General features: G+C 36.5%; 3 protein-coding genes and 1 pseudogene across 3 annotated transcripts; 2 read left to right on the forward strand and 2 right to left on the reverse strand.

Annotated features, from left to right (window-relative positions):
* Positions 1 to 5,184: 5,184 nt before the first annotated feature.
* Positions 5,185 to 9,173, forward strand: LOC113287906. The gene is made up of 7 exons (XM_026536783.1): positions 5,185 to 6,062; positions 7,095 to 7,235; positions 7,342 to 7,707; positions 7,802 to 8,047; positions 8,155 to 8,247; positions 8,426 to 8,626; positions 8,744 to 9,173. The coding sequence occupies exons 1-7, from the start codon at positions 5,745 to 5,747 to the stop codon at positions 8,957 to 8,959; spliced, it is 1,581 nt and encodes a 526-aa protein (XP_026392568.1). The 5' UTR covers positions 5,185 to 5,744; the 3' UTR covers positions 8,960 to 9,173.
* A 188-nt stretch (positions 9,174 to 9,361) lies between these two features.
* On the forward strand, positions 9,362 to 13,129 carry LOC113287907. The gene is made up of 7 exons (XM_026536784.1): positions 9,362 to 9,875; positions 10,703 to 10,843; positions 10,955 to 11,320; positions 11,521 to 11,766; positions 11,877 to 11,969; positions 12,283 to 12,483; positions 12,641 to 13,129. Exons 1-7 carry the CDS (start codon positions 9,552 to 9,554, stop codon positions 12,854 to 12,856), a joined length of 1,587 nt encoding a protein of 528 aa, XP_026392569.1. The 5' UTR covers positions 9,362 to 9,551; the 3' UTR covers positions 12,857 to 13,129.
* A 1,178-nt stretch (positions 13,130 to 14,307) lies between these two features.
* Positions 14,308 to 16,786, reverse strand: LOC113287908 (annotated as a pseudogene).
* Positions 16,787 to 17,159: 373 nt separating this feature from the next.
* LOC113287909 (protein FATTY ACID EXPORT 6-like) lies at positions 17,160 to 19,458 on the reverse strand. Its single transcript, XM_026536785.1, has 3 exons — positions 19,061 to 19,458; positions 17,850 to 17,937; positions 17,160 to 17,423 (listed from the first exon to the last, which is right to left on the reverse strand). The coding sequence occupies exons 1-3, from the start codon at positions 19,257 to 19,259 to the stop codon at positions 17,342 to 17,344; spliced, it is 369 nt and encodes a 122-aa protein (XP_026392570.1). The 5' UTR covers positions 19,260 to 19,458; the 3' UTR covers positions 17,160 to 17,341.
* Between the last annotated feature and the right edge of the window lie 3,250 nt (positions 19,459 to 22,708).

The following is a 22,708-nucleotide window of genomic DNA, read 5'->3' on the forward strand; positions in this document are numbered from 1 at the left end:
GGTACACAAAAATCAAATCCGAAACTTCGTGTAGTCGATACCAAGCAATCTAAAAACCTAGCTACTCAGCTTCAACAGTATTGTTTTTTTTGAAACTTCTAGCAGAACTTCAATTCTCAATAGACGTAACAGTACTAGATATCCCAGTAGAACAATTGTTCATTTCATAAATTGATTTAGTAGATCGCCTTAATAATTATCAAAACTTTTGCTGCCAATCTTTCAGCTGGTAAGACAATATATATTTGGATCATATCCCGAACAATAAAGGATTAGATGTGTTTGGTAATTAAACTCATTTTCTAATCATAATACCAAAGTATATGACAAGTCAAAAGTCAAGGATCTTTCGTTTAAGATATGTAATCAACTAATATGCCATATCCGAACTCCTTGGTTAAGAGATTAATCAAGACAATGAAGTTAGATCATTGCACCACTGAACTCACCAAGCAACTTCGAGTTTGGAAGTAAAATATGACAATCAAACTTGATAGACCAATGCTTGGCTGGTTAAACAGACAAATACTCCAACATGTTCAGATTTTGTGAGTAACCAGAGCAAGTCTCGGTATTTTATTGTTCCCGGTCTATCCTAACGAAGTTGACTTTATTTTACCTATCAAGCGACTCGAGTTTTGTAACTAACTTTGACAATAAAGCTTGATATACTAACGCTTGGTGGGTCCAACAGGGCAATGCTCTAACACCTAATTTGAGGCTATGAGTTATAGAGGTGTTGTTTTTTGGAAATAGGCTATCAATGATGAGAAAAATTCAATTTTTTCAAAGGGAACTTGGATAACTTGTGATTTACCTCCTAATGCCAAGCCTGTAGGTTGTAAATAGATATTCAAGAGAGGACCTGAATGCCGATGTTTCCGTTAATAAGTTTCACGCCAGATTAGTTTCTAAGGGTTATAAACAAAGATATGAAATTGATAACTTTGACAAATATGATCATGTTGATCTCATCCCATCTATTATTTGTCTAAATGTACTTGCATATGTTCTCAAGTTAGTTATACATCGAATGGATGCCACAACTGCTTTTCTAAATGTTGATTTAGAATAAGAGATGTATATGGAACTACGTAAAGGATTCATATTATCAGGCCGAGAAAAGAAGGTTTGAAAATTACTCCCTCCATTTCTAAAAAATAGGCTTGTTTGGTTTTCACAAAAATTAAGAAAACTAATCATTGGAGCCACTTTTCCATGTTTTTTCCTAATCTATCCTTTGGTCCCCACTCGTTTGTTATTAAAGAACGAGGAGAGAAAAGTGGTTCCCTTTTTGTATTAGGAGAGAAAATGGAGAGAAAGAAGTGGTCCCTTAATGGGTATAGTAGTAAAATCATAATATTTGACTTTCCACATATGGAAACAAGCCTATTTTTTGACTGAGTAATAAAATATCTTTATGGCTTGAATCCATCTCCCATGCAATGACATAAAAAGTTTGGCGAAGTTGCTTTGTCGTATGGTTTTGTTGTTAATAAAGCTGATAATGTAACAATCAATAGGGTTTTGTTAACTTGTGCATCCATGCACAAGATAACAACCAATCATTGTCAAAGGAAGTTGTAAAGAATATTAAAAAAAATGATGTTTTTACATTGGAGTATGCAAAGTTTGCATTTATAGAAGAGAAGAATCCATGGACACTCTTCGATGGACACTATCATACATGATTTGCGTCATTTTCTCGGAAAAACCCAAACGACAATGAATTTAAATCTAATATTTTGAGGATTCGTTCCTCTTATAAGACTCTAAATTCCTACGAAAAATAAGCATAATTCGAGACGTATAACACCAACATTAACCCTTTGAATATCAACCATTAAAAGTTAACGGTTGAAATTAAGATCGGTGGATCGCGAGGTTTGGTATTTCGAATTGCGCTCATTTTTGGTAGGAATACAGAGTCTTATAAGAGGAACATAATATTAGATTTAAATTCATTTCCGTTTGGATTTTACGGAAAAATGGCGCAAATCATGTATGATAGTGTCCATCTAAGAGTTTCCATGAATCCTCCCTCTTTATAAAAACACAAATTGAAAAATCCCATGTTAATTTTCATTCTCCACTGCAAGATAACATCTTCTATCATGTTTTTTTAATATTGTTTACGAATTTCAATGACAATGATTGGTTGTTATTCTGTGCATGAATGCACAAGTTAACAAAACTCAAATAATAAGCATGATAGTTATGAATGTGTAACATACTCTCTTCTTTTATGTTGATAATATGCTTATTTTTGAATCTGACATAACTCGTGTGGAAGAAAAAAATGATTTCTTAATTCTAACTCTGATATGAAAGATCTAGGAGAGGCCGATGTGATTTTAGGAATTAAAATCCTAAGAAAGGAAGATAAGTTGGTCTTAACCAAATCTCGTTACATTGAGAAATTTCTCAATAAGTATGGTGTCATTTTGATGACATACCAGTTCCTACTCCTTTAAATCCTAATATAAAGTTGTTTATGGGTAAAAATTGATTCTGAAGAAAAAGGTGAAAGTAGGGTAGGTTGAAGAGAAACGAGTCTAAACCATAAACAAAATGTACTGTAGAAGTACTTAGATTCGAGAGATCAATCTGTGCAAGGCTGACCTAAACCAAGAAATTACCATTCCAGTCTTTTTTCGGTCACAAAGGAAGGAGAAAGGTTGGTCTCAGGGAGGGAAGCAGAGGAAGTGTTGAGATCAGAGTGTTAGACTCTGTAAGGTGCGAAGGTTGTGCATGACTGTAACTGAAGAATTCTCTGTATACGACTGAGACAAGACTTTTATGTAAATCGGATAATAGAATTGTGCCTTATAAATGTTATGATTTGAATAAATTATTGAATCTATTATACATAGTCATAATTTTATACACTGACATCGTAGGAAGTGGAAGTCGTGAAGTAGTGAGAAGGTGGAGATCGTGTGAAAGTGATGAACTGCGTGCCCCTACTGTTTAAGGAAGACTGGACGGTTACACATCCAATACTCCTCTACTCTTGTAGACTGTCCGCTATTCCTAAAACTTTTTCATAATGGGTATAGCGCTACGCTGCATGTCGTAGACCGCCAGACCAATACCCTGATGAACATCCCTTATTCGTGACATTATTGATGTCTCGTGTAATTTTAGTAGAAATACTAGTTTTAATGTTAAGTGAAAAATGACATGCGAATGTTGACAAGTCTTGATGAGTCTGATAAGACTAGTAAGGCTTGTATGAGGTAGGAAGACTAAAACGAATATATTTAGGCCTTTTGTTGAGCATTTGAGGCTCCCAGATAGATGTGAGATCTCACAGACGTCAATTAGTGTGGAAATGCATAGATGGATAGATGATGTCAAGCATGAGTGTTGAGTAGGTCAAACACTGCTTTTCATGTTGTCAATATGAGCTGCATGTATGAAGAGTCACGAATGGAAAGTCAATTTTTATAGACTGGTTATATAAATTTCACCTAATAATCGACTAAAACCAATGTGTGGCATCTCAGATGAGTCGAATTTGGTAAGTCATGTGAATGAACGGGTGAAGTAGGTCACATGCATCAATGAGGCAAATTTAATTCTTAAAAGAAGTCATGGGTGCCTTTAATGATGATCGCGATGCTTGAAAAGCGTGGTTTTCTTTAAATATGGACATTGTAACGGTTTTTTGCAACGTTTAATGGGTGTTACTGTTGCTAAAGCGTTGCATGCCTTATATATAGTTTTCTCTTATCTCTTCCAAAATCAATATGTCTAGACAATAATGTCCGCGAACCTGATTGTGTAAAAGAGTCATTGTACGATATCACAAGTCAACATCCATGATCAATCTAGTCGTACCCAAATCAAGAGGATCCGAATTCTGCCAAGTATGAATCTTGTTATCTATCTTCTGAGATACGAATTCTACAAGAACGAGTCTCATAATAAATCACAATTAATATGGACTTATCTGCAAATATTGATTACGCACTACTTGTACTTATCATATTATAAAGATAAATATTATAATGTGGAAAAGGAAAAACACGAGACACAAGAAGTTTTGTTAACGAGGAAAATTACACCTGCAGAAAAACCCTGGGACCACGTCTAGATTTGAACACCCAATTTATTAAGTCGCTACAGATACTAGCATACTACCAGACTTCAGAACGGAATGCAGTTGAGATGGAATTCACCCTCCAAGCAATTCAGTTGCAGTCGTGCTCCTTACGTCTCTTGAACCTCGCAAGGCTCTACGCAATTGATTCCCTTAGCTGACGTCCTTTACAGCCTAAGAGTTGCTTCAATCTAGGTGAGTAAATTAAATTGATCAAGGCTTGGAAATTTGTTTACAATAGACAAAGCTAGCAAACCTCACAAATACAACACACTTACACTCAGTTAGCCGAGAAACCTAAATTATTAACCACCTTTCAAGAACAACATTAAACTGATCAATAAAGAAGAGTTTTAGATATCTATCTTGACGAATCACAGATTCTGAGACGAACAAAAATTTGTGATTTCTATATATCTCGTTCCTGAAGGAGATTGACAAAAACCTCGACAAACAGAAATAACAAGATCATGAAACACGAACTATCAAGGAAAAGATAGTCGGACCTAGCTGCATGAATCCCTAAGTGAAGTATTTAAGTCGTGAACCTAATTATGTTTCTCAGAGGAAACTTAGGTTAACAAAGGACGACTCTAGCATATAACTAGGATATAGAAATGTCAGGAATTGAAAATCCCAATTGTTTGAGTCTCTTTATTTATAGACTTTTAAGACTACAGTTTCTTTGAATTCTAGCTAAGATAACTTGAGAATCAGGAAAACATTTTCTACGTTTAGATGAAACTCTTGTTAGAAGTTCATGTAAACATGTGAGAATTTTGTATTGAAATTACATATAAGAATATACACTATGATCTAGGAAATTGGAACCGTGTACAATAATAGTTCATGGCAAGTTTTCTATATGGATGGATAAGCCTAATCGTGTTCATTTAACACTCAGGACTTAAATAATGATTAACAAACACAACGTCCGGACCACAAACACTGTAAAACAACTCTAAGACACGTTGCATACTTAGATCAGGGCTTTGCGGGGTGGTGTTGCAAATAATAGTTGACTGCAACGCTGAGTCTGAATAAAAAAAGAAAGAAAGAACAATAGGTTCCTTTCCATGTCAAATGACTGTTAAACTTTTCATGTCAAGGAAAGAACACAACAACGGTATCCTAATTTCAATGCACTATGCATTCTTCGACACACCATAACTCCTATATTCAGTTACGGAAACAAAAAAACAAGTATTGCACCTAAGACCATTTCATCACAACACTCCATATCTATAAATTGAAAACAAAAACAAATCTTGCACTTCAAACTTGGATATCCTCTTTTCTCTTTTTTGCACTTTCTTTCCCCTATAAAAAATAGTAACTAATTGTCATATAATAGTTTTTATGAGCAGTATTTATTGTTGAGTTCTTGGATATTGAAGGAGAGTAGAGAAAAGAAAATACTTGATTCCAATCGAGCCAGACATGGGCAAAGATAACCAGACAAGTGGTCTGATACTTTGATGTACACTCCAACTAAAGCCTAATAATCAATTCCCCCAACGATATTTCGTTTTCAGTTGATATTTTCATTCATATTTCCAAGAACCCAATACATCCCTATTTCTTCTTAAACCACCTCGCCTCTGCTCCCTCCTCCCTCTATACGCTTTCCGTGGAAGCCATGGAATCTCAGTGGTTTTTATTGAAGAAATTTTACATTTTTGTTATGTTTATATCTTTAACCTGCAGTTATGGATATGCTTGGGAGAAAACACCCTTTAATCCAAGAGATGTACTTCCTTTATTACCTAAAGCAATATCATGGCCTATACTGAATTCTCTTCATAGTGCAGTTGATCTTCTTCCTACTTTTGTTGGAACTTCTTCTTCTAATGATACCCTTCAATGGAAAGGTGCTTGTTTCTATAACACTACTGCTTGGTTGGAATTTCATAATAAAACTGGTAGTCAGTTTGGTGGGGGAACCCTTCATATCCAGGTTGGTCAGACTAATAAATTTTGTTTTTTCCTTCCGAATTTTAATTCGGTATTTAGCTCTTTTGAGGTTTTGGGGTGTTCTATTTAGGATTTGTTGAAAATTTCTTCTCATGAAATTAGAAAATTTCTGCGTTTCTTTTTGGCCTGTTGGTTTTTTTTTTTAGAGAAATTGGAGAATTGGGGGTTTTGTGGTGATCGCTGTTTCATCGATTATTGTCGATTTGGGTCATTATTTACATCTTTGAATTGAGTTCTAGTTTGAGAGCTTCTGAATACTGGGTATTTGAGTGCAGAAACATTTGAACTATTTCCGATGCAACTCATCACCGATTACTCCAAGCCTTAAAATAGTTAGGATGTGGCTAAAATAGGAACAGTTAAACTATTTTCATCTGAAATTAGTTTGCACTTTTAATTAGACATTTGGGACCCTGAAGAAAGGACCTTGAATCATTTCTTAAAGGCATGGAAGAGATTATATGCTGTTCATTTTGTTGGAAGTTTGTTTCCTAAGTCCAAACTCTCTAGGTTTGATTAGTCAATGACTGTAGGGGTCTTTATGCTTGAGGATTTTCTGCTACAGAGTTGAAACTCGTACGCCAATTCGAAAATGAGTTAGTTGAGACTGACAGTTGATCGGCTATTTATCACATCTCTTCCAATGTACAGATAATGTTTTTAACTTTTTGTTACAGTTTGATCTGTTAGGTTTCATATTTATTTCCAACTTGCCAACGAGTTTCTAGGTGACATACAGGAGTAGGTAGCCAGGTAGGTTGTTTTTGGTAATCTCTTAAAGATTTAAGATAGTCTTTGTGAGTTTGGTCGTCACTAATTTGTTCTTGAAAGTTTAAGTGTAGCTACTTGGTATGGAGTACTGTAAGCAATAAGCATACAGTTAGTTCTCTCCTTGTCGGGCCGTTGAAGGAATCTACCAAGTCTTCAACATGGTTATATTATGCTGTTTTAATATGTTTTTGCACTTAAATGATTCAGAGTTATGCAAACTTTCTCATTTATTTTGTATTTGCAGACTAGCAGTGCCCATAGTTACACATGTATGGATCTCTACATATTTGCAACTCCATTTCGTGTGACATGGGATTATTACTTTCTTGGTCGGCATCATACCCTGGAGTTTAAAGAATGGGCAGGAAAAGCTGAACATGATTATGTAAGTTTGCAGCTCCATTTTCCACAGCTCTCAGTAAATTCCGCTTCTCTGTTAATTATAAGCAAGTTACATACCAAGACTTAACTTGTCCATTCTCTGAAACCAGGTTAAACATAATGGGGTCTCTATCTTTCTCATGCAATCAGGGATGCTAGGAACACTTCAAGCTCTCTGGGAAGTCTTTCCTTTATTCACAAATACTCAATGGGGTGAGAATTCAAACATAGCATTCCTTGAGAAGCACATGGGCGCATCCTTTGTAGAACGTCCTCGGCCTTGGGTTACAAATATTACCGTTGATAGTATTAACTCAGGAGACTTCTTAGCTATATCAAAAATCCGTGGGCGATGGGGTGCTTTTGAGACTTTGGAAAAGTGGGTTACTGGAACTTATGTTGGGCATACTGCAGTTTGCTTGAAGGACCCTGAAGGAAATCTTTGGGTTGGAGAATCTGGCCATGAAAATGAGGAGGTAAGACAATGCTCACAAATGCCACTATTTTTTAGTAAAAAGAAATCGTATATTGTATGAGTTTATTGATGTAATTATGTAATGTCTATTCTAGGGGGAAGATATTATTGTTATGATGCCATGGGATGAATGGTGGAACTTTGAGCTTACTGAAGATGACTCTAATCCTCATATTGCGTTGCTACCTTTGCATCCTAACATCCGGGCCAAATTTAATGAGACTGCAGCCTGGGAGTATGCGAAGAGCATGATAGGGAAACCATACGGTTATCATAACATGATCTTTAGCTGGATAGACACTGTCGATGGGAATTTCCCACCACCGCTGGATGCACATCTGGTATTCCTTTGTTTTCTGTATCAGTATGAGGATTTCCTTTTCATGTAGTGAAGACTAGTAATTATGCATTCATCCTTTCTGTTCCAACATGTGGATTTGATGCTCAGGTTGCTTCAGTTATGACTATGTGGAATCACCTAAAGCCAGCATATGCTGCTAACATGTGGAATGAAGCTTTGAATACACGACTTGGGACCAAGGTATCCAAATTTAATGCATTGACTGAAACAAATAAAAATTGATACACCCATCATCCCTTCTGTTATTAGTGGACAGTATAGTCTAACCAGGACTGTGTATTACCTGTTAAAGACTGAAACTTCAATAAAGCGAATAGTGTATACTCACTGAAGAAAAAACTGTATATGTTTCTTGCAGAATCTTAGTCTTCCTGAGGTTCTAGTAGAAACAGAAAAGCGTGGAGTGCCCTTCGATAAATTGCTGACTATACCTGAACAAGACGAATGGGTTTATTCTGATGGGAAATCCGCTTCTTGTATTGCCTTCGTCCTCGAAATGTATAAAGCAGCAGGATTATTTTATCCAATTGCAAGCTCTGTGCAAGTCACTGAATTCACGGTAACCACTGAGAAAGTTTTTTATTACCTGTTTAGCTTTGGTGGAGGCCCTCCCAAGTACTTGTTGTTGTTCGTTGTGAATGCATGATTCATTTTTTAATCTTGTTGAAATATTCAGATAAAAGATGCCTATGTGCTAAAGTTTTTCGAAGACGACTCGAGCCGCTTGCCAACATGGTGCAACAATGGAGACAGTGTGAAGCTTCCATTCTGTCAAATTAAAGGCAAGTATAGAATGGAACTACCCGAGTACAATACGATGGATCCATATCCCCATATGAACGAGGGATGCGCAAGTCTACCCCCTAAATACTACAGATCAGCAAAGTGCTGAGATATTTTCTTCAGTGTTCTCAAAATTGGCTGTATTCCGCCCTGACATGTAGGCCATGTGTTAGTCCGTTAATCACCATGTGTAAGCTGTAGCCTGTATGATATATAGATGTGAAAAAGGTTGCCAGAGAAGCTGTAAAATTGAACTAGCTTGTACAGTTCTGATGATTGTATATTTGGTTCATTTATGCAGCTATTTCAGTTTCACACTCTTTTTAAGGGTGATATCTTAAACACTCGGGATATTTCGTATGCAAGTCCTGCCATGCTGCCCATGCACAAGGCTGAACGAAAATTGGTTGCAGCAAAATGTCCTCGAGGAGAATTAATTTCTTATTATGCCTTGATGAAGCAAAACCGATTGAAGAATAAGCCCTTGAGACTAATTATGCAGTTCTTCGATTGATTACTTACCAATTAAGCATTGTTTTTATGGACCTGGACAGAATATTCCTAGTGTCGCATTTGGCATATGGGATCCACAAAGGTACAAACGGTTCAAGGCATCTAATAACACTTCTATAGTAGTAGTTCCATTATACGACTGCCACTTCTCTGCCTCTATCTCTTTCTCTATTGAAGAAGAAGAAGCCATGGGATCTCTCTGGGTTTCTTTACGAAACTTTTCGATCATTTCTCTTTTGATTTTATCTATTGTGAAATCGTGTTATGGGTATACTTGGAAAACTCCGTTTGATCCAGAGGATATTCTTCCTTTAGTACCTAAGAAAATATCATGGCCTATACTGAATTCTCTTCATAGTGCTGTTGATCTACTTCCTACTTTTGTTGGAGCTGCTTCTTCTTCTAATGATACCCTTGAGTGGAAAGGTGCTTGTTTTTATAAAACTAACGCTTGGATGGAGTTCCATAATAAAACAGGTAGTCAGTTTGGTGGTGGTACTCTTCATATCCAGGTTAGTAAACACAGACGCATTTTTTTTTCCTTCTAATTTTATTAGTAGTTTATATGATTCTGTTATGGTGAAATCATGTTATGAAATATGAGTTTTCATTTTACCTGATTGGTTAAGAATTTATACATGTTCCAAGTTTGGGTTCATAATTTTAGCTGGTATCTATTTTTAGGGATTTAAACCGTAGGAAATTGAGGTTTTGAATGTTTAAGCTAATTCCTGGATGATGATCAAGAGATGCATGAGGAAATGGCTAGGTGGTGGTGGTTTTGTTTCTAAAAGAATGAATTGCATTACTATAAGTATCCTAATCTATCCAAGGATAGTATTGATTTGAAACTAATCTGTACAAGTATAATAGTGAATACAAATCAGCTGAATCTTTTTAAATTGTTCAGCAATATTTAGATTATGTTTTCATTTTTTTTATCTTTTCTCATATATTGGCGGAATCCATTTTCACTTCGAACTATATTGATTTCAAGTTATAAAGCTATCCAAGAGATTTTATCGTTGCTCGATTCAAGATATATATCCTTAAAGGTTGCTCGATTCAAGATATATATCCTTAAAGGTGCAAAAAAAGCTGGAGAAATCTAATTGTTGATTCGTTTCTCCAGCTATAACATATCAGATGGAGGCCGGGAAAGGCATTTCTTCAATAAATATCTTTTTAGTATCCTAAGAGATTTAAGATAGTTTTGGTGAGTCGTCTGAGAAATTAACTTTGTGAGTGCAGGTAGTCTAAAAAAACAATTAACACTCTCCTTTTTGGAGGTTATGAATGTCAATTGTGGTTGGTGACGGAAATTTTCTCTTCCTTGCAGACTAGTAAGCCACATAGTTGGACATGTATGGATCTCTACATCTTTGCAACTCCATACCGTGTGACATGGGACTACTACTTCTTGGCCCGGAAACATACTCTTGAGCTGAAAGAGTGGGTAGGGAGAGCTGAATATGACTATGTAAGTTTTTCCAGATCCTCCGTGAACAACTTGCTTGATGTTCCAGTTATTTGCTAAAAGTTCCTGTTTACTTATGGTTTTTTTTTTTACCTTCAATGTCTCTGAAACCAGGTTAAAAATAATGGCGTATCAATCTTCCTTATGCATTCAGGGATGATAGGAACACTTCTAGCCCTTTGGGATGTCTTTCCTTTGTTCACAAATACTGGATGGGGTGAGAATTCAAATCTTGCTTTTCTCGAGAAACACATGGGAGCATCCTTTGGTGTACGTGCTCAGCCATGGGTTACAAATATAACGGTCGATAGCATTCACTCGGGAGATTTCTTAGCCATATCAAAAATACGCGGGCTATGGGGAGGTTTCGAGACCATGGAGAAGTGGGTTACCGGATCTTATGCCGGGCGTACAGCAGTTTGCTTGAAAGATTCCGAAGGAAAGTTATGGGTTGGAGAATCTGGTCATGAAAATGAGAAGGTAAAAATAAGTATACAAAAGAGAGTACACACATCTGTATTTTATTTTATTCTTGAACTTGACCATGCTTCAACTGAAAATACTTGCATAATAGCTACCACATAACATCCTGTGTCCGTGAAGTATTTTTCAACACAGTGGCGCATCTATTAACTTTCCTTTATAGTGAATAATGCCGAAGTGATCTTTTATCATCCTAGGGGGAAAATATTATTGCGCTGATGCCATGGGATGAATGGTGGAACTTTGAGCATACTAAAGACGATGCTAATCCTCATATTGCATTGCTACCTTTGCACCCTGACATTCGGGTCAAATTCAATGAGACTGCAGCCTGGGAATATGCGAGAAGAATGGCAAAGAAACAATATGGCTACCATAATATGATATTTAGCTGGATAGACACTATAGATGGGAATTACCCACCTCCATTGGACGCACATTTGGTATCCCCAACTTCATTTCTGTATTATCTTTTTTTTTTTTAATCATATTTCAATCATTTGTGTTAGTTAGTTATACAACTTTTTATCTGATTGCTAACTGTTATATCCAGGTTGCTTCTTTTATGACGGTGTTTAATCAAATACAGCCGGCATATGCTGCTAATATCTGGAATGAAGCATTGAACAAGAGGCTTGGTACCCAGGTGGGCTTGTTTTCATCTAATGCCATTTGCTTATTCTTCAAGTTTTTGTGTCTAGATCAACTTCTTAATCGTATTTTTTTGAAGTTTAGGTTATGAAGCCTTGGTTGACCATAACCTTCTGAATTTGAGCGGTGGGTCAAATTATTTAGACTTGCAGTTAAAGGTTAAGAAAACATGAACAAGGACATTGGGATAATTTCCATTCGGTTATCTTGTTTTATCTAGGTTAGAGTCCCCTGTGTACATATAAAAAACAAAACTATGTTAAATATTGTGTATTTGCTAAAACAAATGCTACATGTGTTACCTGCAGAATCTTAGCCTTCCCGAGGTTCTAGTAGAAACTGAAAAGCGTGGTCTGCCTTTCGATAAATTGCTGACAATCCCTGAACAAGACAACTGGGTTTATTCTGATGGGGCATCAACCTCTTGTGTCGCCTTCATTCTTGAAATGTATAAAGAGGCTGGACTGTTTGATCCAATTGCAAGCTCCATCCAAGTTACCGAGTTTACGGTAAGTGTCTAGAAAATAATTGTACGCCTACGGTTATTAACTTTTCTTCTGCTAACCAAAGAGTAGTATCTGTTTTTTCTTTTATAAACCTCTCCTTGCTAGATAGTCCTTGTTCTTCTATGCATGATTCTTTATGTTGAGAGTTTATGAAATGCAGATAAAAGATGCATACACCCTTAAGTTATTCAAAAATAACTCAAGCCGCCTGCCAGCATGGTGCAACGACGGGGACGACGTGAAGCTTCCCTACTGTCAAATTAAAGGCAAGTATAGAATGGACCTACCTGATTACAACACCATGGATCCATATCCTCATATGAACGAGAGGTGCCCAACTCTACCTCCTGAATATTACAGGCCTAAGAACTGTTAAGCTACTTCCTTTGTTCTTTTTAGTTAGTCTTGTAGTCATTCCTGAGTTTAATCTCTGTCCATTCTCTGTTAGTTATACCATTTATATTGTTCGATAAATATGTGAAAAAGGTTATATAAGTGATTAACGAAGTGTACAAAAAATGTATGTAGGATATAATACCTGTACAGTATGTGGGGAAACAATTGGTAGAAATACATTTTGGGATTCACACCTGTATAGTTGATGCTAAGAATCTTTCTTCTTATGGTGAAATTGATTAACATCATTTAAGAAGGTTCCAATAAGAAAACAAAAGAAAGAACTTCTTATTGAGAATGTGATTGATATAACCATGAATTGTGATACTACTTTCTCACATTGTTACCTTAGTATTTGTACAACAACCTTCAACAAATTAACAGTTGAGCTAGGTTTTCGGTTGCTGGGTTTACATGTCAGAAAGGGGTCAAAACTTTAGTACAATAGCAAATAAGGTTAGGGAGAAGCAAATCAAATGGTTAGTATTAGGAAGGAGGTTGAACCCAGCCCCTATGATCTCATAATGGTTAACCATAGTCTCCTATAGGAAGGCTGATGTGGATATTAGTAATGCTTTAAATGAACCCGGTTCCAGGAAAATGTTTCCAAAATATTGCACTGTTGTGGTTGCTTACGCCTTGTATTGCAGGCAGTCAGATCTAACTGAAATCATTGCCGAAACTGTTGAGCCTTTGTGAGCCTTCAACCCTTTCAGTAGTGATTGAGTTCCTGTTTTTCTTAACTTTGAATCACAGCTGCATTGTCATAGAACTCAAGGGTAATCTGTCTTTGCTAATTTCAAACATAATAACCTGATTCTGTGAGGAGAATGCCCCCAAGTAAACTCTAGCCACTGAATTTTTAGACAGTGGGTAAGGGACATCTGGGCCATCAATTACTTGAGTTCAGTGACAAAGCCCTGGACTATCCCTTTCCCAAGTAACTCTTCTGCCTTACCAGCTGTAATTCCAGTCTGTAGCAATTTACCGAAATAACATCTGGGCAAAGGAGTTACCGAAATAACTAACTGGTGATGTCTATTCTAGTAGCTTATATTAAGCTCATGTGTATGTCGTAACGCTGTATAAGTTTAGCTCGTATACATAAAACTAGTAAGTATTTCAGCGTTGGCTTTTGCTTTTAAGTTCTGCGGTGGGGTATATATTTCCAAGAACAGTTTGTTGATGCGTGAAAAAGGTGGACGAACAAGGAAAATTGTTTTATGGGGAAACTAAACTGACGAGGTGTACAGTAACAGAAAGAACGAAAAATAGTAATAGGAAGATGTGAGGTATGAGTTGGGCCTCGAGATTTGAGGCCATGCAGCTAAGAAATGCCAAGACTATGATGCAGAGTTAACCCTATGATGATGCCATCCATCAATCAACTCCGTTACCTGAACAAAAAGCAATGATTCTGATGTACCTTCATGACCCAAATATTACTGACATTATTCGAATAAGTATATAAGAAGAGGAAATTTAATTTGAATAATTTCCTGTTTATCATCAACTACCAGTCACCAGTGTCAGGTACCAAAGCTTGTAACAATTAGCAACAGACTATTCTAGTTTCCTGGTCTGAATTTCGATTGGTAGCCCTCGAACAGGTTCAGGCATTGGATCCCTAATGAAACTATTATCAGAGCAAGACAACTTCCAAGTGAACCTGGTGACTAAGTGGTGAATCGTGATTAAAGTTTCAAGTCTTGCGAATTCATATCCTGGACACATCCTTGGTCCACCTCCAAATGCTACAAAACAATAAGGAGGGATGGTTGATGATTGGTTTTCAAAGCGTGTCGGATCAAACTTGGATGGTTCTTCAAATATACTCTCATCCATATGAGTTAAGCTAGCAGCCCAGAATATCTGTTTAGACAGAAGAAAGAAATGGGACCGTAGTTAGTAATAAGCACTTAATGTTACATTACTAAGCACTTACTGCTACAATCTAAACCAAAAGCAGATAGTTTTTGCATAATTCTCTGTTGAAAAGTTGTAAAATTTGCATTTCCTTCTCAGTGTTAGTTCAGCATGGATACTTACTTGCCAACCTTTAGGGATTAAGTATCCACCAAATTCTACATCTTTTAAGGCCTTTCTAAATCCACCAAAAACAGGAGGGATCATCCTTAAGAGTCTCCATTGCTACCCTCCAAGTATACTTCATTTTCGCAAGATCCTCCCATGTCAGTAACTCATCTCTCGATGTCTTGCTGTTAGCTATCTCTTCTTGTTCTGCAAATATGCAATACTGTCAAAAGATTAAAATGTCTACCATTTTTATATCCTGCAGAAATATGTACATAATTTGATGAAAGCGAACCTACCCTTGAGTATGGAGGCATGAACAACTGGATTACTGGCTAAGAGCCTTATTAAGAAAGTAAGAAGGATAGAAGATGTATCATATCCAGCTGTCATGACCAGTCTGACATTGTCAATAATCTCTTGATCAGTTGGCGCTACCAAGTTATTCATGTCATTTTCTTTATCTTTGATGTTTAACAAACATGTTATAAGATCTTGCTGTTGTCCCTGATGATCAGTTTGCTGAGTCAAAGCTGTTCTCTTCTCATTTATTAGCTGCAATATCATGCCCTGGACCTTGGAACTTGCCATAAGACTATGATTGAAGCGGGTAAAAGGTAGGTTTATTGGTACTGACCACATCCCTCCTATCATCATTCAAAAATGTTCTACAAATTTATCTCTTCTTTCCCCTGCATCGAGTCCAAACAACAGAGAACATACTATGGTGAACGTGAGAGTCTTCATCAGAGGTAAGACCTGCATTATTACTTTCAAACATCATAAACGCACAACTTTTGCATAGTCTCACAGTACTTGGAAAAATCAAAGAAAACCAGTTCATAGCAGTGAGAACGTACCGTGATTTTTTCTTTCCCTTGCCAATGTGATTCAAGGTGCATCCTGACTTGTAAATCCATTTTCCCAACATATTGTTTCAAAACTTCAGGCTTCAAGAATGATACTAGCGCACCTCTGACGCGTTTGTGATCATCACTGCTCAATTCAAACAAAGTTCGACTGCCAAGTATTCTCATAATCGATGCTGGTTGCCGATTACCCAATGTGTTGCAGTCACTAGTAAACAAGAATTTGTTTGCTGCCTGTCCATGAATCATAACTGTTGGAGTCCCAAACAATGTTAGTTTCGAAACTGGCCCGTACTTTCTTATTCTCTCTTGTATCCATTTTTCAGCCGTGTTCTTTTTCATTGCATAGAGCAAACTGAAGCTTTGACCTACCATAGGAACCCCTAGTGAGCCAGGTGGTAACCTGCTGGCTGTTTTCCTACTTCCCTTGATGAAGAATATGAATATGACAGGGATAAACAAGAGGAAAGTAATGAAAATTGCAGGACTCATGATGTAGGGAGACAGAGGGAGAAGAAATATTATATGTAAGACTGAAGAGAAAGAGATGTATATATAGGCAAAGCCTTCGGAGTTACTTAAGAAGATGATAAATGAATGGGGTCTGTTGGTGACAGATTTGAGCTTTATTTGCTTTAACTCTTTCTGCTGTTGTTATCTTGCTGATCCTGCTGGTGAACACAAGAAATGTTTGGACACTTGCACACAGATAGAAACACAAAGCAGATTAACCAATTTAATTGTCTTCCACCACGCATCCTGTCAGCTTTATGCACCATTCTTCTCTTCTCCAATGAACCTGTCAATATAACTACATGTACAACTAAACAAATGTGAACCGAATGTGAAAACAAAAATGACATAGAATCTTGTATTTATTTGATTCCCAGAGGATGAGGACAAAAACTCACAATATCTGGTGATGACCTTCCAAAAGGAAGGAAGCAAGATCAAGACAAACGACTGAATAAGACGGATCAATAACAGATTATATTCTTAGGACTAGATTAATTGCAATGACCTAACAATCTAAACTTAGATCAGAGCTTGGATTCTATGGCTTTTTTAGACAAACTAATATCTGATAACCGATGGTTCTGTTTTGAGAGGAACGCAAATATCATTGTTCAGTGACATCCACCAGGTAATAACTGCAACAGGTAAAGTAAAATTTAGAATGCCAACCGGTTTTACTGGTGAATAATGAACAAGCAAATAAATACATTCCCCGGTATATGATTAGTGATACCAAATAAAAACCTACTGACAAAACCCCTGATTTTCTATGGTTTGCACACTTCACTCTCACACTTCATACAAGGCATATTAATGATGAGAACAAAAAACTTCCCAAAACATAAGTGTAATAGGGCACAATTGTGTTGCACAAACAATGATTTGATTCATAATCAATTAAGTGGAAAATCCCAGTAGTTAATTAGGTTACATAGTGAACAACAATACAAACAAGAATTACACAACATAGAAATTTAAGTTAAAAGGGTGCAGGGAATTTTAAATTTCACATTACAAATATTAACCCGATATCCAGCCAGAATGTATCACTTTGCTTTCTCGGAGGAGGAGGGAAAATGGTTGCCACCAGTTGCAATCTTGTATAGGTAAAATGCAGCCATAACAGCGCTGGAAACAAGAAACAAAAATGAACCATTAAAGCCAGTCCTGAGCAACCAACAAAATTTTGAAGTGTGCCCCACACTCTTTTAAGGGAAAGATTACGCTAACTTGTTTATGATTCATTTTGTGAGACATCTTTGTACAAAGAGCGAAAAGTCGACAATTTTTTTTCTTCTTGAACTCCATGCTTACAGCAGATGGAAGATATCAAGTGATCCATATGAGAATAAGATCACTCACTCAGAAGACTTTACATGAGGAAGACATGGTACTTGATATTAACAGTATAAGTAGTGAAGAAAAGAAATTAGTTTCATGAATCATGCTATTAGAAAAGCAGATTGCTTTGACATAGAGTGTGTGTGTGGGAGAAGCAAGGCATCGAAATACATAATTAACAAAACCGCCTTAGTTTAACTAGAAGGTAAGTACCTTATTACAGCAACAATACCCGCTGGCATTATCTTGGAGGTTTCCATGTACCTTTGTCCCATGACCCATGTAAGTACGAACGCACAAACTGTTGAATGCAAACATAGTATGAACAAAGGGAAGAACACATATAAGACTAAATCGATAATGGACATAAAATAAGAGAGTACTAAAAGTAAAGGATTTCTAAAAAAAAGAAATATCCTAGTATGAAAATTCTCACACATCATTCAACACAGGAAAACCCGTAGCAATCAAAATCATTTGGATCACATATTTTTTTGTCGATCGAAATACTTAGATGAATATACAAGGACTTCCACACGCAGATAAACAACGAGGAGAAACAACACTTGCTAAGACATCCTACTTATTCTCTTGAGTTGCTTTCTTGCTACATACATATCAATTTACAATGAATTTAAAGGTTTCCTTATACAATGAATTTAAAGGTTTCCTTAAAGTGTACACACTGCGTCCTTAGGGTATGATTTGCATGAATCATCATCGATATTATGGTGACTGGTAAAATGAATATGAAAACCACTGTTTTGATAGAGCAGTGTTAGTAGTCTGATAATGCAGTATTGGTAGCCTAAAACTAGCAACTTCGGCTGCAAATCCATCCCTATGATTGATCACATTCACTAGACGTATCCCTCCATGTAACTACTTATTCCAATAACTTTATCAAATCTCCACCTATTCGAGCTGCAGTCATTTTCAGAAGTCACAATCTAAACACAATGCAATCTTCACTCTCTTCTCTTTGCCTCCACCTTATTTTGAAGGACAACTTGTCACATCCAAGAAAACTACTTTATAAACATCCAATGTCAGATTCACATAACTGCGGACTCCTATTCTCCTAATTTCTTATTCTTAAATCAATATCACTGAACCACCTCCTACCGCACAATAATCTACCCAATCTCCCTCACATAATCAATCCCATTCTACCTCCAATGACACCACCCACCATAATAATGATCCCATAGGTACTAGTTTCTAATCTGGAAAATACAATCAAGAACCCTTATTCTAACATCATTTCAAATCAATTATAGATCAAATGAGAATTTCATACATTTAAGCAAACTAAATATGAAGCTTAGCATAATTAAAGAACAAAAATTCAAATCTCTCACATAAATCAAAATAATTTTCTTATTAGAAATTAAAATCAGCAAATAAAAACAAAATGTTTATACCTGTTTCGAGAATGAGTGCAAAATAGGAATTCTTTCTTTTGCCAAAAGCTATGAGACTGATATAACCAGCAAGTAAGAGCAAGAAACCAGTACCCAAACCACCTGCCAAAGAAGCTATACTTCCTTTCTTTGCAAATCCTATTAACCCCCCAGCAACAAGAATCAACCCATATGGGATTGTAAAACAGAAATCATGCATCTTGATCAAAATTTGGGGGTTTCTTCTAATTAAACAAAGAAAATTTTACAACAAATTAAAAGTAAGGTTAAGTTTATTTATAGAGATCACAAGAATAATAAGATAAAATTAGGGCTGTTAAAAGTCAAATCAGAGATAGTCTCAAGAACATGTATGAAACTTTGAATGAATAATGCATGTGTTTGGTCAAATTTCAGAATTCCTTACCTGCTCTCCGCTTTGTTCTTTTTAGACTTTTAGATGCTTATATTACATATATGACCTCCACCTTTACTTACTTTCCAACCATATCCTTCTTTCAGATGAAATTTTTAGATGCTTATATTACATATATGACCTCCACTTTTACTAAATTTCCAACTATATCCTTCTTTCACATACCGTCTACATGTCCTAGTATAAACTAGGGTTTCTCTTTCTTCCCTGTTTCCTAGCTCACTGGATTTTAGGGTTTTAGAAAGAGCTGTTTTCAGAAATTAAGGTTGCTCTTGTTCTCCACATTGGATGAGGATCGGTGTCATTCATACAGGTATTGAACTGTAACACCACTATCATGAGTCCATGGAGGAGTTGGCAGTAAGCCTGTCTGAGCAGCATATGCGCGAGGTGTATAAGACAGTGGTTGACGTCGAGGAGGACGAAAACTTCGATCAAAACGATTCCAGCAGTCCGGAGCCTCATGATTCTTACGACCACGGAGTTGACATGGGATTTCTGAACGACCAGCACTGCGTTGGGTTTGAGACCGTTAGGACACAGAGAAGCGAGACGAGCTTGGGGAAGACCTTGGTGCAGTAGCATACTGCATTGAGGAAGAGATGTTGATTGTGGAGAAGCGAGACGAGCTTGGTGCAGCGGTACGGGACGGTGCAGCAACATTAGCAACTGGTTGAGAATTCAACATCTTTGTATGTTGCTCAACACGCAGTTCAAAAGTCAGGAGAAACGTGAGAAAATCTTTCACAGTCAGCGAACTCATTGTGGTGGTTAAAGACGTAACAATGGCATCATATGAACTGTCCAAACCACCAAGGACGCAGTGTCAAAATTCCTTATCAGTAACAACTGTATTGGCAGCAGCAAGACTATCAACCAAATCTCGAGCACGATCTATGTATGCTCGGATATATTGAGAACCATTCTTTAAGGCACGTAACTCGTAGTGAAGCTGGTGAATTTGAGCATCGTATTTGGACGCATATTGAGCTTCGAGAGAGGTCCAGATTTCATCAGACGTAGTGAGACGATGTACATGATGAAGGACAACCGGAGTTAGTGAAAGAGGAGAGCCAGCTAACCAGAATTGTGTCCTGTTTTCTCGATGACACGAAAGCGGGTTTAGGAGTTTCATCAGCAAGGGTAGGTGTAGAACAAGGGTTTTCAACAGTGACATAACCATCTAAATCATAGCCTTGGAGATATGGCAAAAACTGAGCACGCCATAAGGAATAATTGTTTTCATCTAGTTTAACAATAATTATATAATGAGGTTGAGAGAATTGAATAGGTGCCATGGTTGAAGATTGTGAAGGGACAGTAGATGAAATAAGATCAGATGTTGTAGAGGAGATTGTAGAGGAAATAGTGGAGGATTCAGTAGACATGGTTTTGAGGATCTAGAAACCTAGCTGATACCAAGCTAGAACTACTTAGGTTCAGGTTAACTTAGAAGAAGAGAATAATAAACTTAAACTGGATTTTTATTATTGATTATAATTGTACAAGAAGAATCGTAAAGATATACAATATTTATATGTACAAACTTTGCTTGAACTTTAGGCTAAAGTGTTTCCTAACTTATGGTTTCCTGACATACAAGCAATTCCAAAGAGTACAAACTCTTAAAAGAGAAACTACCGTCACGTTATACACGTACTTGATATTGTGTTAACACCATGCCAGCAAACCAAGCTCGACTGCAACCATCTCTTAACTGACTCTGTAACCCTGCAATCTTCTTCATCTCCAAGATCGGATCAATGGCAGCAACAAATAATCCACTTCCAAACTCGAGTATGATTGATTTATCGAAATCAGGCTAGTACCCATGCTTTATATCGTCCCCAGGAACCTAGTGATGTATTCAAATTCGAAATCAGGATAGTACCCATTGCTGATCAAATTCATCACCATCGTGATCATCATGATGACCACCATTAAGAACAGCTCATGTTATTCATGTTCACAATAAGGAAGAAGAAGAGGTGCCCTGAGTAATTCGGCGTCTTCCTTAATATCATTTAAATTCCTGCCTTCCCCTTTGTAAAAGACCGAACTTCCCTTAGCAGTTCCTGTGAAACAATCTTCCCCTTAATAGAAAGGTGTCCCTTAACATTCGATTGGGTTTCCCAATAGCACTTCCCTTAGAAAATGATCATTTTGCCCTTTTAGTCTTCTAAGTTCTTGTTTTGCTCATAACTTCTTCATACGAACTCAAAATGACTCCTTTCTTTCGCCATTGCCTTTGTCTTCTCGTCTTCTACATAATGAAAAGTATAAATCTTGTACTTGAACGAGTTCCACTTGGTCTTTGGCCCTTCTCCACTTTTATCTAGCTTCTTTTATTGCACAATTAAGCGTAAATTCACTTCTTTGTGGATGATTCACCTAATAATACACAAATAAGAGAAAACAAGCGTAATATACAATAATTTGCAAGAATACAAGCAATTACTAGCATGGAATTTACACCAAATATATGTGAAATATGCACTTATCACAAATTTTATCATAGAACTCTTACAACTTGCTTTCGACACTTAGTACAAAAATGCATTGTTGGCTGATGAAATTAACAATAAAGTGAATGTTGAAAATCAGGATGAGACTATTGGGTTGCATGTTGAAACTCAATTACAGCTATTGATACTTAGTATATTTAGAAGTTCATTTTGGATGATGAACTGCTAATAGTGAAAACTCTTCATTATAATTGTTGTTTCATAGTGTAATTAGAAGTTCGTTTTGGTTGATGAATTGCTAATGGTGATAATTCTTCATTACAACTGTTGATACTTATTGTATTTAGCAATTTATTTTGGATGATGAAACTCCTAATAGTGATAACTCTTCATTATAACTGTTCTTTCATAGTGTATTTAGCAGTTTCATTTTGGTTGATGAACTCCTAATAGTCATTATAAATGTTGATACTTTAGTGTATTTAGCAGTTGATTTTGGATGATGAATTGATTTCTTGATGTTATTATGTATGTGAAACTTTATTTCTCTCTTTGCAGACATTTTTTCATAAAAGGAAAGCAGATGATAGGGCGACCGAGGTTGGTAAGTTCATAGCAGATATGCCTAACAAGACTGAGAAGTTTATCATCCCAATGCAGTTTGTTTTTATCAAAACAACAAAGTATGTGAAATGTTATAATACACATCCAGAGATCCTCTATTTATAAAACACAAAGATATCATTAAAACATACAAATAAAAGAAAT

Source organism: Papaver somniferum, chromosome 6 (assembly GCF_003573695.1).
Source record: "Papaver somniferum cultivar HN1 chromosome 6, ASM357369v1, whole genome shotgun sequence".
Classification (NCBI taxonomy): Eukaryota; Viridiplantae; Streptophyta; class Magnoliopsida; order Ranunculales; family Papaveraceae; genus Papaver; species Papaver somniferum.